The sequence below is a fragment of the Sebastes fasciatus genome, chromosome 12 (assembly GCF_043250625.1).
Source record: "Sebastes fasciatus isolate fSebFas1 chromosome 12, fSebFas1.pri, whole genome shotgun sequence".
In the NCBI taxonomy this organism is placed as follows: Eukaryota; Metazoa; Chordata; class Actinopteri; order Perciformes; family Sebastidae; genus Sebastes; species Sebastes fasciatus.
In genome coordinates this window covers 7,405,368-7,422,050 of record NC_133806.1, presented here as the reverse complement: position 1 = coordinate 7,422,050, position 16,683 = coordinate 7,405,368, and the positions used below count along the sequence as shown (strand labels likewise).

Sequence of the window (16,683 nt, the reverse complement as noted above, 5' to 3'; positions counted from 1 at the left end):
TCTATATGAGGAACAAGTAAAAAAGAAAAAAGTAAAGCTCCTTGAACTGCAGTGCCTTTGAAAGATGGAAAACAGGTCATTCTTAGGCCTCATCAAGAACCTAAATCAAAGTAGGGAGTCTCTGTAGCCTGAGGAACGGAGTCAGGGGAGTGAAAACCATTAAAAGTGCATTGTGCAGGCGGTCTGTAGAGAAAAAAGAAAAGAAGAAAGAGATATAGAAGAGAGGAACCACGAAAGCAAAACAACCACAACAGTAGAGTTCGTCTTTAAAAGAAACAGACTGAGTGAATGAGAGAATGTTTGGTCTCCTTTTGTCTTACGTGTGGTAGATCTGTCCAATATCATGCACCATAGAGCTCAAAGTAGGCCTTGTTGCTTCACAAGCTTCAGAGGACTTGACATTTGCACAAATTTGTGAAAAAGGAAAGTTCATTCTGTGGCGTTTCTTTTTTCTTCCCCCCTGCTTTGGAAAATTGCTTCCGTCTGTTGATTGATGAACATGGGGGTCTCTAAGTTTTTGATTCTTACAACCAAATCAAATGTTATGAACTCAGTGTGTGCTGTGTTTATTTGACCTCACAGCTGACTCGAACAGCACTTTCCTCTCATGCTGAGCATCCTTATGGGAACGTTATATTATAGGATATTTTTATGTGTTGTCATTTTTTAAAGAAAATGGCAGCTGATGCTTAATCTGGAACCTTTCCGACTTCCTTTTTGACTGCATGTGAGAGAGGTTCATGAGTGTGAAGCCAAACCAATACCATCGATGTTGTAACTCCTTCCTAACAGGCCTGTTCCTTACTTTTGCCATTACGACAAGTGGAACGACATGGTTTGACTTTGCGCTAGTTTGAACTGGCTGCTAACTGGATGCCATCATTTGGATGACTCAGACGGAGTCGTGACTAGCGGGAGAAAAAGATAAACGCGAACAAATGTGAATCTGCTTGGAGATGTCTTAGTTTGTTATTGCAGGATTTTCTACTACTGAGCTCACGTAATGAGTGTCTGTCTGTAATTTCATGTCATTTGACAAAGGACCTCCCTGTCTCTCCTCCACCTCCTCCTCCTCATCTTCCCCTCTCTCTCAGGACACCGAGCGCTGGGAGAGGTCATTGTTGAGGGTCGCTGAGATCACGTCAGCCCTCATCCGGGAGAGGAGCCCCGCCCTGGTTGGACAGCTTCTGCAGGCATGAAGGGAAGCAGCACCAACAGAAAAATTCCCTTCAGCGTGACTCATGAACATTGCAGGGATGAGAGTGGTGTTTATCAATAACAGCAAGATTAAAGCAACTCCCACAATTAAGAACTGCACTCCCATAAAGTGTGGGGACTTTCAAGAGACCAACTTAAAGCCAAGCTCCAGAAATCCACATCATCCCACAATGCAACTCCCCCCCTGCCTGGCAAGCACCCACATCTTACAAACTCAATGGCCCGTTGTTGCTCCATTGTATGACAGGCTTTCTGCTGAAAATGTGGTTGTGGCAGTGAAAAGTTGAGCTAGTCTTTACTATAATCAACCACCGATGAAGTAGGTGGTCTATTCTAGAAATATTTGGTTGGTTAAGTTGTTGTTTGGGGTGCACCATAGACTGTATAAAGATGGACGACACGTCTCCACTTCCTCCAACTGTACAGAAGTGACGATATGGGAACTGCTATCTGGAGTTTTTGACGTCATCTGGAGCCTGAATCTGTGCAGTAGTGATCGGGCGGTGGAGCCGCGGTATCGAGGTCACCCGTCCGAACCCGTCTCAGCGAGCGAGACTCACAGCTGTTAATAATGATGTCTCACCCCGTTTATAAATTAAATTTAAATCAAACTTAGCATGAACAATGAACACTTGAACATACATCAGTGTAATAAGAACTACCTAAAATGACAGAGACCATCTTTGGGAGAAATTCATTTGACGCGTACTTTGACGTTTTAGTTTGGCCCATGTCCCATCAACTAACATGGAGGAGGCGGGATTTATGACGTATACTTCAGCCAGCCACCAGGGGGTGATGGAGATATTTTGGCTTCACTTTTGGGGAGCTGTCATGTCGTCTATCTTTATATACAGTCTATGCGGTGCACCATTGGCAAATGAAAGATTAGGTTACATCCTATACACATTAGCAACAAATATACCTCTCTATATCTGCATTCATGTCACTGATGGTGGGTTGTATGAGATATTCAAAATTCAAAAATTAGTATGGCGGTATTTTTCAGAAATTAAAGCCCCTATACGTTGGATTTCAAACTTTTCAAGCTTTGGAGACTCCCTAGCGGTGGTATTAATAAAGACACCAAAACACATACAATCATGTAAAAATTCAACACATTATGCTTACGCTTTAAAATGTCTGTAAACAAATGAAATAAACCACTGTATTGTGTCAAAACCACTGCTTTTACCACTGGATAAAGCTGCTCATGACTGAAACACTAAAATATTATAAGAGAGTGCTTGTATATTTTTGTACTCCATAAAAACTGCTTATTTAAAACAATGAATATGGTATAATAAAGATGTTTTTTTCATATTCAACTGTACGAGTGGTAATTTCAGGAAATGTTCTTTTGATTTCAGACATCCGAATCACAAAATGTTCAGTTCTTACCATCGACTCTAAAGTCAGATGTGCAGCGTCTTGCTAGTGGGCAAACACACCGTACATTCAGGTGTGTTGGAAGAAAACGTTCCTGAAGTTTAGATGCAGGCCTAGATTTCATCTGCGACTTCATGCATCAGTGAAGCCCTTAATGAAGCAGCTCAGTACCGAGGAGGATCCTGTTTCCTGCTGTGAACCAGCTCTAAAACCACCAGACCCTGCTGCATTTTTACTGTGCAGAGGCCGATGATGAGGAGAGAAAGCGATGACGTCACCCAGGTAGATGTGTGTCATGCTTTTATTCCAGAAGTTAAGATGCCAGTTTTTCCTCACCAAAATTTAGTGTAACTTTGGAGTGTTATTTACGCTCCTTCTCGACAAGCTAGCATGACAAAACTTAGGTTTTCCAGTTTCATATGATGCCGGTATCTCCACTCTAGCTTTAAAACTGAGCCCGCTACAACCTAAAAATCACAAGTTGCAATAATGCGTTAAAGAAATTAGTGGCGTTAAAACAAATAAGCGTTAACGAGTTATTATCGCGTTAACTTTGACAGCACTGTTATTTACACCTGCACTTTTCCTACTGGGACAAGTCAAAATGTCTTCTGTGAAAAAAAATGCCGATCATCTTAGCCTTAAAGATGCTTTCAGGAAACGAGGCCCATGACTTCTTCCAATCAAGATCACCTGACCTCTCACCTGTCTGCACAGCTGACCCTCATTCCCTCAATCAGTCTCTTTACATATAAACAGATGGCAGCTTTCAGTCACTCTTGGCCAGATTGTTCATGCTGCCAAGCTGTCATAGTGCTTCAGCCATGCATTTTACCTGACCTAGGAATCACCTAGACTATACACTTATATAGATCAACTTAGAGACATCTAATAGGACTTACTTTCTTGCTTTCTTTTTGTTGAATTGTAATTTAGATCATACCCAAAATGCAACAACCACAGCAGTGAAAAGTGCAATATGTTTCCTCTGTAATGCAATGAAGGAAAATCAGAAAGTCTCCAGAAAGGAAATTACGACAAAACTGAACCTAATTGTATTAATTGAGTTGTACTTAGTTATGTTCCATTTCTTTTGCAAATGTCTGGGAATATTAAGAAACAGCACAACATCTTTGTGTTGGGTTTGTTCATGCAGGTGACCGCAGCCGTTCTCAGGATCATGTATTTGTCACAGGAAAGAGGTGAAAAACAGTCGTGCACTTCAAAGAGTCTTTAAAAGTGTTGATGCCGGAACATTCCTAAGACGGCCACAAAGGCCTCGTCGCTTTGTGTACACCTCTCACACTTCCAGGGCATCTCCAGTTTCCTGCATTTTTGCGTCCTCTGCAGCTCAGTGGAATTCCAACTGTTGATAGAGAGCCGCCTCGGGGCGTTTTCAGATTCCTGTAATGAACTCCTCACTGCATACGCTTATATTACAGGGATTTCTCTGGAGGTCGTACCACAGTGGCGTACGATGAGAGCAGTGAGCAACTAATAGTGTAAAGCTTCTGCATTTATTGTGTTTTTACTCAATCATTCAAGATTTTCATTTATATTTTGTTACCCATCTGATTGCTTTCCCCACCTTCTCCTTCTCACATTTATTTTGTTGTTGTTTCTCTTTACTGTACCTGTGGGTACAGTATGCTGTGATAGGATAAAGCTGCCCTTTTTCTATATTTCTTTCAACAAATCCCATGAAAAAACAACAATATGTTAGTCTGTCTTCCAATACTTACCCAATACCTTCCCTACTGTAGGATACGGTGCATTAGTTGAGGGCTATTTTCAGCAGTGGATTAAAGGAATATGTCACCCAAAAATGAAATGAACATTTGTCAATCAGTTACTCACCCCATGTTACCCTGCATTTGTGAAGAAAACGTTTTTCTCACATGGCAAATGGACTTGCATTTATATAGCGCTTTTCTAGTCTTCCGACCACTCAAAGTGCTTTATGTCAGCATTCACACACACATTCATACACTGATGGCAGAGGCTACCATGCAAGGTGCCAACTTTGCCCATCAGGATCTGATCTAAATACTCATTCACACACCGATGGCTAAGCGGGAGCAATTTGGGCTTAAGTATCTTGCTCAAAGAAACTTCGACGACCTGCTCTACCCTCTGAGCCACAGCTGCCCGTTCGATGGCCTCCAAGGTGAAAAGAGAATAAAAAAACAGAGAAAATTCTTGATGAATTGATGTAAATGGGGATCATGTTTAACAACAGCATCAAAACATCTGTTTACAAACTCTCGCACAACTCGTGCAGTATAATCCAAGTCTTCTTTATCCAGTCGTATGCTCACTAACCTCCAAAACACATGCATCTTTGCTAAAACCTTACTATTCAAAACACTTCTGCATTTTAGCGAGGACTTGATTCTTCGTTCACCGTGGAGGCATGCGAGAAAAACAAAGTTCTCATCAACAATTCAAGATAACACGTGAGTAATTGATATGCAATTGACCACTTTGTGGGTGAAGTATTTCTTTAATTCACATTTATTGCTCTAGTGAGTATTTTGGCAGAAAAGTGTCTGTTTTCTTTTTGTTTTTTAAAGACAGGAACATCTTACAGCCAGAGGAAGAAACTGTGGAAAAGGCTCAGGTGATTCAGGTGTTGTGACCAGGACATAAAGTCATGAAAAGAAAGGTTTCAGGTTACCGTGGAGACTGTTTGGCCATTTCCATAATGCCCTAAAGAACAGAAAGGTCTGGATGGAAGGACTTGATCAATACCGCTCACATGCCTGGAGATGTGAGGATGTGGTGAGGAAGATAATACATGATGTATGTCTTTGAGTACAGCGACACCTGGTGGACATCCTGGTTAATGAGTCTGGTATGATGTGAGTGTTAGACAGTGTTTCTCCACTAGGGGGCCATATTGGACTTGTCTATACCACAACACTGGAAGTGTTGCTGCTACTTTTAGATAATGTTTTGGTAGACTGAAGCCTTTTATGATGCTGCAACAGCATTTCTCAAACTTTGTTGCTGTGGAGAAATGTGGTTTAACTTCATTGATTATCGTATTTGTGAAAGGATTGATCACTCGTTTAAAAACCAGATCATTAACTGACCTTTTAAATACGTCTGTGGGGGAGTGGGACTAGAAAGAAAAGGCCACATTAGGCTTTATCTATCATATTTTTTCATATTAAGTAAGTTTATTCTGAGTGTAAAATCACATTGTCTCAATAAACTTAACAATAAAAGAAAGTAGATAATTACAGAGAGACAAATCATAATGTTAAATATATATAAAAGTGAAAATACAAGTTCAAACAATAAAGCTATGTTTAACGGTATTGCTTTTACAGAAAAGGCTGTACATAAAGAACAAAAAACAAAGCAAGATATCAATTACAGTTTTCAATTGTAACTTGTAATGGTTATATATGCACTCACATGCACATACATATTTATATTTATACTACTGCGAACACTGTATATATCTGACCTATAGTATAAACAGTGTATTTATATCATACCTCCAGCTGTTTATTCTGTATATATTCTCACTATTGCCATTATTGAATTTATATCTTTTGTCTATATTTACTGTATATATCGTAGTGTATTCATATCAACCCCTTATCGTTTATTCTACATTATATATTTATTCTATATATATTACTGTTTGTTGTGAATATTACTCTGATCTTTTACTGCGATTTGCACTTCTGGTTAGATGCTAAACTGCGTTTTGTTGTCTCAGGACTTGTACTCTGTGCAATGACAATAAAATGAAATCTAATCTGAGAGAGGGGAAATAAAGCAGGTTTTCAGTCTCGATTTAGACGTTTTAATTGTGTTTGCCTCTCAGATCGGGTGATTTTTCTGTCCTTATATGATGAAGGTTCTCCACACTAAGCCTTTCTGTGAAGTGAATAGGAAAGATCAGTGGTGTATTTAAGTGTAGACGGGGAAAACAGAGGTCTACCAGTGATTTAGGGGTTTAAGGCACTGACCATGAATGAAATGTCTGCAGTTTGAGTCTGGATGAAGACATTTGTTGCATGTCTCTCTCTCTCTCTTTCTCTCTCTCTTTCTCTCTTCCTGTCATCTCTCTACTGTCAAATCTCTAATAGAGGCATGAAAAAACCCTCAGACCTATGACCTATGTCATCCTTCAAAGACAAAACAACAATTTCTCTTAGAAACACACTTGTATTATCTTTTGAATCTCCAAAACCTGCGATTAAACCTGCAGTAGGCAGTATATTTTTGGCATCATTTGGGAAAAAATTCCATAATAACCTTTCAGCATATTGTAATTCAAGTGTTCCGAGAGAAAACTACACTTCTGCACCTCCTCATGGCTCTGTTTTCAGGCTTTAGAAAATGTAGTGTTGTAATGTACTGTACAGGGAAAGTTTGCTCCGACTGGTGGGCGGAGCTTGGTATTTCCTCAACTGATCTCAACATGGCTACCGGGTCACAAACTTTCTCATTTTACAGCTAAACAGTACACTACAAGATGTTTCTGAAGACATTTGAGGAGAGAAATATGCATTACAGTAACAGAATATTAATTAATATTTGATCAGCGCTGCCTCGTTTGACCGTTTGATCGGAGTTTGATTGACAGCTGCTCAGAGACGGCTCCAGATCAGCTTTGACTGCTTGTTTTCCTCCGGTCTGTGAAATCTTGCAGATGCCATTAGGAGCACCGGAGGACACCGAGGCACAAGTTTTTTTTTTCAGATTATCTGTCTCATGCACTACTGTCAGGATATAGTGACCATTTTATAAAAATAACTTTTTTTAATCATATTTGCTCCATTTCTACCCACTGCTGCTTTAACCCTTAAATGCTATGTGGTTCTAGGTGCTGCCCTTCCTGGTTGTTTTAGCTGCTGTAATGTCTTCTGTCTGAGCCGAGCTAGCTTAATGCTAACCAGAGCCACGGGCCTTGGCTGATACCTCAGACCAGGTCCTGTTTAGATAGCGCCACAGCTGATGCTGCAGGGAGTGGAGACCAAAGCCAGATCCCGCAGTTTGACTGTCTGTAGGTCTGCCAGGCTCAGACGGCACGTCGTCACCCCGACCAGCCGACCGCAGCTCTGATTACGGCCTTGGAGTGTGTGCCTTTTCCATACGAGCACATCCACTGTAGTTTTCCTGGGTTTCGAATGAATGTGACAACCCTAAATTTAGACTCTTGTGCCCGAGTTCATCCTGGCAGAAGGATTCCCAAATCTGGATCACAATAAAAATGGCACGTCCATGCCAGCTACGCCTGAGAGAAGCCACAAGAAAGCACTTTCTTCCTGGAGACTGCAAAACAAACACAGCGAAAGGTCAAAAGAGCAGACTAAGAATATGAGGGGTTTGGACGGGTCAGGAAGCTCCGTGAGGTGGGATGCCAAGTACAATAACGCAGCCGTGCATACAGGAGGGAAGGTGTTCAGGAATTTGACCTCATGAAGTCATTGCGAGCCCACATTGTCTGGTATCCTGAAGCATGAAACTCACTCTGATTTTGTTGGACATCGGTAGGATTCAGAGTCTGTTTGTGTTGCTGTCAGGCTTGGATTTCCATGGATTCCCACCAATGCTAACAATGAAAGCATAAATGTATTATAAATGTTTGCAGCACTGGAAGTCACTACAGATTAAATCGTCCCAACAAATGGCACCTGAACTCAGAGAGGAACATCTGTGGACGATAGTGCCATCTGGTGGAGATTACTTTTGAATTTCATGGTGGATTTAAATCAAATACTCAACAGTCAAACCACCAAGTCTAAGCAATTGTATGCAAGTTTGCAGTCTCACGTACAGCCACAATTACTGCAATAAAGGGTGCTGTAAAATTCAGATTAAACGTCCACTAAAGCATCATCAGACTACAGCAACAGATGGGTGTTGAAACGAACACAGTGCAGAAAAGCTGCAGTGTGTAAACATGTTGGGAATGATGTCAGTGTGTGTGGAGAAATTAGTTTATACAGAATTTGGGGCATTTAAGCTGTGATTCTGGTGGTCTGGAGGAGGTTTAGGGAGTCAGTGTGGGAAAATCCAAGAGATTTAATGACACATGCTGCTCTTGCTACGCATCCAACACCATGATGATGTTGAGAAAAACCTACATTTTATTATGCTGCCTTCATGTGCTCCCTGTAACATCCTGATGAGAGTTTGGAAAAAAATGCAAAATGACTTTTCATATGGACTATTCAGATCATATTGTGTGCATGCGAATGCAACATGCAAAAAGAAAGAATGGGAAAGCCGCACACTCATAACTCCAATTAATTTATTTCAACTATCAACGTTTCAGCAAACTGCCTTCTTCAGGATAGAATACAGCAGTCACCTGACTGGTACCAACTGGGACAGGTGTTACCAGTCACGGCAATCAAGAGGCCAATCTGAGAGACACCAAAGAGACCAAACACAGGTCCATGTATTCAACAAATCAACCTGTATAAACCAGAAAAATACCGGACAAATGTCAAAATAGAAAACAACTTATATTCAAATAAAAAACACAATCCAGATTTGTATTTTATTTGTAACACCTGTCCTAAAATTGACCTAAAAGTTGATCTTTATTAGTTGAAATACCATTTCCTCTTCATATCAATTTATTTTATGGGTTTTTAATATCAAGCGTCAATGGCATCAATACCCAAAAAATGGGTCCATGTCACGTTGGGTCACGTTCTGCTCACAGGAGCACTATTTGCTTCTCTGCTGTTGTTGCATGCGTGTAGTAATCACCTTGTTAGTTCAAAGAAATCAAACAATATTCAGTAAGTTAATAATGTAAAATGTTTAATGTTTGTTATCAGTGTTTGTGGCCCTGTTATTACTCTTAATTCATTTTGATTCAATTCAATTTTCACCCATTTACCCCGACCTCCTCCCTACACAGACTTTGTCTCTCTTTATACTACGTCACCTGTCCTGGTTCATGATTACGTGCATTACATACGAATTGATAACCTGGATTGAACAACAGCATATACTTATACTATATGTATTACTTCTTGTACTTTTAATCGTTGATGTGGCTTCCATGTACACTCCATGATTTTGTTACAGTGTCCCAAAATCCAAACTTTTCTCCACACCAGTGAGCAAGCTGGAGGGAAATTTGGGGATTTCATAAACTATAACAAAATCCAGGAGTCTTTAATATGCTTAATCCTATAATTTCCCACAGCACTTGAAGGCAACAGAAAAATATTGTTCGTGGAAAACAAACAGACAGATGTTAGTAAAAGATGCCAGGGATCAACACTCTTGGGGAATAACTTTCATTCAGTCTTGCGTGGTCGTGTTCAAATACCGAACAACTGTAGAAAATATACTTTTATTGTTCTGTCATCTCCGGCCCCCGTACCCACTCCCACATATTTCCTCCGTCCCCCACTCGTTGACCGCTCCTGAGGGCCAAATGAATTCCACATTTCTCCCCTCCTGAGCTGTCACTGGTCCACACACAGCTGAGGCTCGCCTTATAAATGAGACTCAGCAGGACTCTCGCTGACAGCTACATCTGAAACAACCTGCTGAAAAAAGAGATTCAGACCGTCGACCAGCCAGCCAGTCAGTCAGTGTGAAGCCTCATCGGCCCGCTGCAGCGTCGGCCGGGCCCCGGGGCCCACGGTGTGGTGCTGTGGTGAACCACAACTGTGCACGTGTGGCGAGCAACCTGGTGTTGAGTGGCAATGTTGTGAAGATCTGCTGCAGCTCACTGCAGAGGCAGGGGTTAATTCAGTAGTCTAAAACAAAGGTTTGCCTGTGAGCAGATAAACCAGTATAGTAAAGGAAGAAAGTCACCCAGAATAGGTTTTAATGTAATCTGTGATGTTATACTAACAGTAGTAGAGAAAGTACTCAAACCCTTTAACCCTTCAGTGAAGGAAGGGATAACACTGGAAAAAATACTCCATTGTATTTAAAAGTCTTGCATTTAAGTTAAAGTAAACAAATATTCACAGTATAAATATACAGTAAAAGTGTTCATTTTGAAAAGGAGTTACTTTTTACATTTAAATGAAAACCTCATGTCCACTTTGGGGAACATTTTTCCAGATCAGTTGAAGAATGAAAGAAAAAACTTAGAAAGAAAACAAGAAAAGAAAGAAATCAGAAATATTTTGTCTCACACTGTAAAAAATATATAGTAACTCAAAAGTAAGTAAGTGTACAAAGTAAAAAGGATTTCCCTCTGACATGTAATGGAGAAAAGGTAAGAAGAAGAAAGTGACAAAGTACGAACAACCAAAGTAAAATACCTAAAAACTGTACTTAAAGCTACATTGATTGATTTTTGGCCACTAGAGGGCAGCATATCTCCACAACAACATAATAGAAACACAGCCCTGACCTATTTCCACAAGTTAGCAAACAATACTTGCACATCCAGCAGTTACAGAGCAACATTATCATTCATTTGTAGTCGTGTTTGTGTCCACATGACAAATTATTCATTCTCCTTTTAGCTCTGTTTTTGGTCTCCACCAACTCCTGAGGGGAAATATTTGCTTTAGTTGCTAAATGCTCCACTATGTTCACCAGCTAGTTGCTACTTTTGTCCGTCTACAACCCTGTCTCCTGCAAAATTACATTCCCATACTACTAAACTGCATTCTCACTCATGTTTCAAGGGAAACAGTCGCAGTTTTTTACGTTGTAAATTGAAACAAAACAAAAACGCAAACAAATGAACCCTTAGTTACGTTGAGTAAAACGTTATGGTTGGGTTTAAAATAAGTATGTTTGTTACGTTATTTAAGTTCAGAACGTAAGTCAACGTTGACTTCTGGGTGAAAGTCCTGTGTTGACCCACCCGTCCACACCAACCTCCTAAGGACTTCAGTGGACTATGATTAGAAACATATTTGTCATATGTCAAAAACAAACGTATCCCGGAAGAAAATATGTTCCCCTCAAAACGTAAAATGCTTTTCATGGTATGGAATATCATTTTTAGGGGACCAGGCTGCTGTCTGCTGTTTGTTGCTGCTACAGGTAGCATATAGTGATTTTATCAAAGCTTGTTGTTAAAAACTTCTATCTGTTGCTGCTGGAAATTAGATAGACCTAAAACAGCAAGTATAACCAAAACAATGAGCTAAAAGAGGCTAAAAATACATTTAATTCTGTACAGTAGGTTCATCATCCTTCCACATTACATTTAATGCTATAATAACAATACCAAATAATGGATATTTATAAATACACCTGAATAATGTACTTGAAGTACCTTTCACCTCTACATACAAAGTCTAACATCAGAAGCTTTATGTGGTTGTAATCTTCGTGAACTCTTCACTCAGCAGGACAGAGTTCCAAACCTTGTCTATATTACCGGTGCCAAAGAAGAGGATTAGATGTAACAGAGAGTTTAGTAATAGGGTGAATTGGTCCAAATTAGGTCCAACAATTATCTACAATTATGGCGGAGGGAGGACGCGATGGCACATCAGAGCTGATTATTTGTGTTTGGAGGCGGCCGGGTGCTGTGGGTTAATGGGTGCTCCATCATCGGTGGAGAACAGGAGGGAATGACTCATCTGGATGTGAATGTGTGTCTGTTTGAGTTTTTCTTCTTTGTGCTTTTGGCTGTAATAGTCTTTATAAATGGAGGATGTCACATAACATGAGACAGTATGGAGCGTTAAAGTGAAGAAAGGATGTGGAAAACATTTATTTACAGTATGTGAAGAGAAACTGTGGAGAGACATGAGGAAAGAAAGGAGGGATTAAAACAATGGAAGGGAGGGAAGGAAAGAAGACACTAAGGAAGGAATTAAATAAGAAAGGAAAGAGTTGAGGAAAGAAAACAAACAAGTGACCAACAGACCAAAAGAAAGAAACAAGGAAGGAAACAAATAAAGAAATGAACGATGGAAGGAAATAAAGAACGAAGGACGAACAAAGGAAGAAGAAAATATGGAAAGAAAGAAAGGAGGAAGGATGAAGCCAACTATAATAAGGAAAGAGAGAATAAAACAAATAAGGAAAAAGGGAATCAAGGAAGGAAGAGCAATGAAGAAGGAAGGAAAGAAGGAAGAAAGGATGAAACAAAATATGAAGATAAAGAAGAAAATAAGGAGGGATGAAGGGAAACAAAAAGAAGGAAGACTAGAAGCAAAAAATGGAAGGAAGGAAGGAAGGAAGGTTAGTAAGTGAAGTAAGGAAGCAGAGCACTGGAAGGAAAGAATGAAGGAAGGAAGGAGTAAGGAAGGAGTAAGGAAGGAAGGAAGGAAGGAAGGAAGGTAAGTAAGTTAAGTAAGGAAGCAGAACACTGGAAGGAAAGAATGAAGGAAGGAAAAAAGTATGGAAGAAGTATCGAAGGATGAAAGTAAGGAAAATCCATAAAAATGGAAAGAGAAAGAAAGAAAGAAAGAAAGAAGCCCCGTTCAGCTACTGAACCACTCGCTGATAGAAAAGGAAAATGAGCTTTAGTCCAAAAACACTGATGTCTTATCTTGAATTATGAAATATTTCTCCTGTTGCCAGTAAATGTGATTGAACTGAGCTGAGCCTGAGAGAGAGGAGGGAGTTAGTTGGAAGCAGCTGTGGACTTGGCCGTCGGTCCGGCAGCGTTTTGCAGCTCTGTTCGTGATTCAGACGATGAAATAGCAGCAGAGCTCGGCGTCTCCTCTCTGCATCCATCCTGGCTCCTCCACTCCTCCGGCGGCCATCAATCAAAGCCCACCTCCAGCGGGCGAGACAGGACGTCCATCCATTACACCCACACAAACAGAGAGACGCACACATGTTAACACGCACACACGCACACACACACACTGCTGCTCCAGTCTGTACAGTAATGATCTACAGTACTTCCATATTTATAAATGTCTAATTAGCAATCACTGGTGGACAGTCTAATGTTGTCAACAGTTAAACCTGCAGTAGGCAGAATGTTTTTGGCATCATTGGGCAAAAATTCCATAATAACCTTTCAGCATATTGTAACTCAAGTGTTCTGAGAGAAAACTAGACTTCTGCTCCTCCTCATGGCTCTGTTTTCAGGCTTTAAAAAATCCAGCCCGTGACGGGAGACTTTGAGCAATGACAGGTCATTTCAGAGAGAGAGCGTTCCTATTGGCTGTGCTCCGGCTGGTGGGCGGTGCTTGGTATTTCCTCAACTGATCTCAACATGGCTGCTGGGTCACAAACTTTCTCATTTTACAGCTAAACAGTACACTACAAGATGTTTCTGAAAACATTTGAGGTGAGAAATAGGCAATACAGTGACAGAATATTGATTCATATTTGATCAGCGCTGCCTAGTTTCACCTATTGATTGGAGTTTGTGAGTGATTGACAGCTGCTCAGAGACGGCAGGCTCCAGCTCGGCTCTGATTGGTTGTTTTCCTCCGGTCTGTGAAATCTTGCAGATGCGATTAGGAGCACCGGAGGACACAGAGGCACATGATTTTTTTCAGATTACCTGTCTCATGCACTACTGTCAAGATATAGTTACCGTTTTATAAAAATTAAGTTTTTTATCATATTTGCTCCATTTCTCCCCACTGCAGCTTTAAGCACAACAACAGTAGAAGTATTTACTTTCAAAAAAGATTGAGAGCAGGGGAGTCGATCTATTAGTTATAGTCAATAGTTTTGATACCTAGTGATATCCGTTCATTTATATTTTTATTTATCTGTTTTTTTCTTGCATTGTTACTTCACCAGAGTGGCGGTGTCACAGTGTCTGTCTCGGTTGTGTTTATTCTTATTCTGTTACGTGAGGTCCTGCATGTGCATTATTGAACACGGTTTGTGGCAGTGTTGTAGCCAAGACCACCTCAACCAAGACCAAGTCATCACCAAGACCAGAGTGTATCGAGACCGAGACAAGACCAAGACTTTGGGGGGTTGAGTCCAAGTCTAGACCAAGACCAGACCAGGCCGTCATTTCATTGAGGTGAATTTTATGTGTGGGAATTTTCCTCTCTTTTCTATGAGCAATCATATCAATCAACGATGTTAACAAATAAATCAAACAATAAACAGCCGATTTATTGATATCCGATCACCGGTCTGGAAATAAAATCCAGAGTCCTCTTTGTCTGCGAGACCAAGACCTTCAAAAAGGGCGATCTTGAGTACTACAACACTAGTTTGTTGACACTGATAAAATAATTCTAGTTATGTTACACGCTTGCCTTGCCTTATTGGAGCACCAGCAAGTGTCTTTAGACTGACTGATGGGATTTTGTGGTGTTAATCGTATTTTATATTTCTTTATTTCTGCGAATGGGTTTATTGTGTATATTATATTTTTTCTTTGTTTTGTATATTGTTTGGACACAAATGTTTTATCTTTTTGTGTCAATAAAAGAACTAACTGTGTGTTTCTCTCTCTCTTTCTGGTGCCCTCCCTCCCCTCTACCTGCCTCCTCCTGTAGGAGCGGAGTACCTGAAATCAATGACTCATCAGAGAGAAGGAGAAGGAGCGTGGGAGGAGCAGAGTGTGGCAGAGACACACAGGCCAGCCAGCTGGCAGCACAGTTTTTGTGGACTTCTTTCTCCTTTGTTTTCTCCCCAGCGTGGCTTAGAGTGTTGGGTTATTAATACTTTAGTTTGGGCCGGAGATCACCGGTAGTTCAGTTATTGCGTTTGGTTTGGTTCCTTCCTTCCGCCTTCCTTACTCCTTCCTTCTTTCATTCTTTCCTTCCAGTGCTCTGCTCCTTACTTTACTTACTCACCTTCCTTTTGCGTTTGGTTTGGTTGGGCCACAGTGAGATTACTCTGTAGGTAGTTTAGGGGGATGAGCTGGGTGCGACGGCCCTCTGCGTGGTTGGCTCAGTGACTTCCCTATCTTTTGTTCTTTTTGGCTGGGATCGCCAACCCTTTTATTTGTGTTCTTTTTAGTTTTCCAAACACTAACTACATTTACATGCACAACATATTCAGTTTTTTGCCCTTATTCCGAAAAAGACAATATTCCTACAAAACTGTTTACAAGGCTAATTAAAAAGGATATTCCCGTTTACATGCAGCCATGCATACTCTCTGTGGAGGACTTCGACCGTGCACACACAACCTCCCTCTTTCATTCCTTCAACCACCTTCTAAAAAATATCCAAAAACCTGTTGATATCCAAGTCTTAAAAGTAGGTGTGTTTCTCCTTCCGACCAGAATGTGGGCTTTTCTTTTGAGCATGCATCTCTGCAAACAGTCGGCTAGTCGGTTTGTGTACAACACACAGAGCTGGCTGTAAACAGGCATATTCTGAATGTGCCGTATACATGTCCAAAGAATACTCCTAAATCCTGAATATCGGTATATCCAACATGTCTTGATCGGAAAATGCTCCATTCAGAATACAGGTTAATTCAGAAAAATAATAAAAACAGATATGCTGTTTACATAACCCGTATCAAATTCTGAACATTGTCATATTCAGGATAATAGTGAAATATTAGTGTGCATGTAAACAGTCATTAAAGCGTGTTGTTTTTCTACTATAGTAACTGATTGTGGCATCCAATATGTTTCAGTCTCCATTAGAGCCTTTGTCTGTTTCGAGAGTCTGTAACCCATTCTTCGCCTCAGCCATATTTCTCTACCTAATGCCCTCAGACATTTCCACCTGTCCCAGTCATCACCTGACTCTGACACCCAGCTACTGCTGCAGTAACGCCTTCCCCGTCCACCTGCTCACCTGTTCTCCATTTCCCTCATTAGTTTCTTACTAGCACATTTCCACATTGCCAGCTTGTCGATGTTGTTCTTTTGTAGCCTTTGAATCCAGCCACCTGTACCTGTTGCCACCCTTTTAGCCTTTTCCTGACCATTTCCCAACATCCTACCTTCATGTCTAGTCTGTGTTTTTCTGCATTTCAGTCCTCCTCCCTTTATTTGGCTGAATTCACTGTCGGTGACATGAAGCACTGAACCGTGGGTTATGAGACATCTGGTTCTGCGGCCCTTTCTCCTGAAAATGATGTTCCCATATAACAAAACTGCATTGTGAATTAGGTTTCGAGGGAAACATTTTGTCGTGGATTACATTTGTTTTTGACGTATCACAAATACGTTTGTAATGATAGTCCGCAAAAGTCACAAACACAGTACTGTCA

At 40.6% G+C, this 16,683-nt stretch overlaps 1 protein-coding gene across 2 annotated transcripts in view; it reads left to right on the top strand.

Moving 5' to 3' along the window:
- crppa (CDP-L-ribitol pyrophosphorylase A) overlaps window positions 1–16,351 on the top strand; it is a 68,169-nt gene extending 51,818 nt beyond the window's left edge. Inside the window, exon 10 of one of the 2 annotated variants that reach the window (XM_074652921.1) lies at window positions 15,006–16,351. In XM_074652921.1, coding sequence (XP_074509022.1) covers window positions 15,006–15,020 — 15 coding nt within the window. In that variant the 3' untranslated portion in view covers window positions 15,021–16,351. Of the gene's footprint in view, window positions 1–1,094; window positions 2,547–15,005 lie in introns of those variants that run through there. The other variant, XM_074652918.1, reaches the window with a different exon arrangement.
- Window positions 16,352–16,683: the final 332 nt, after the last annotated feature.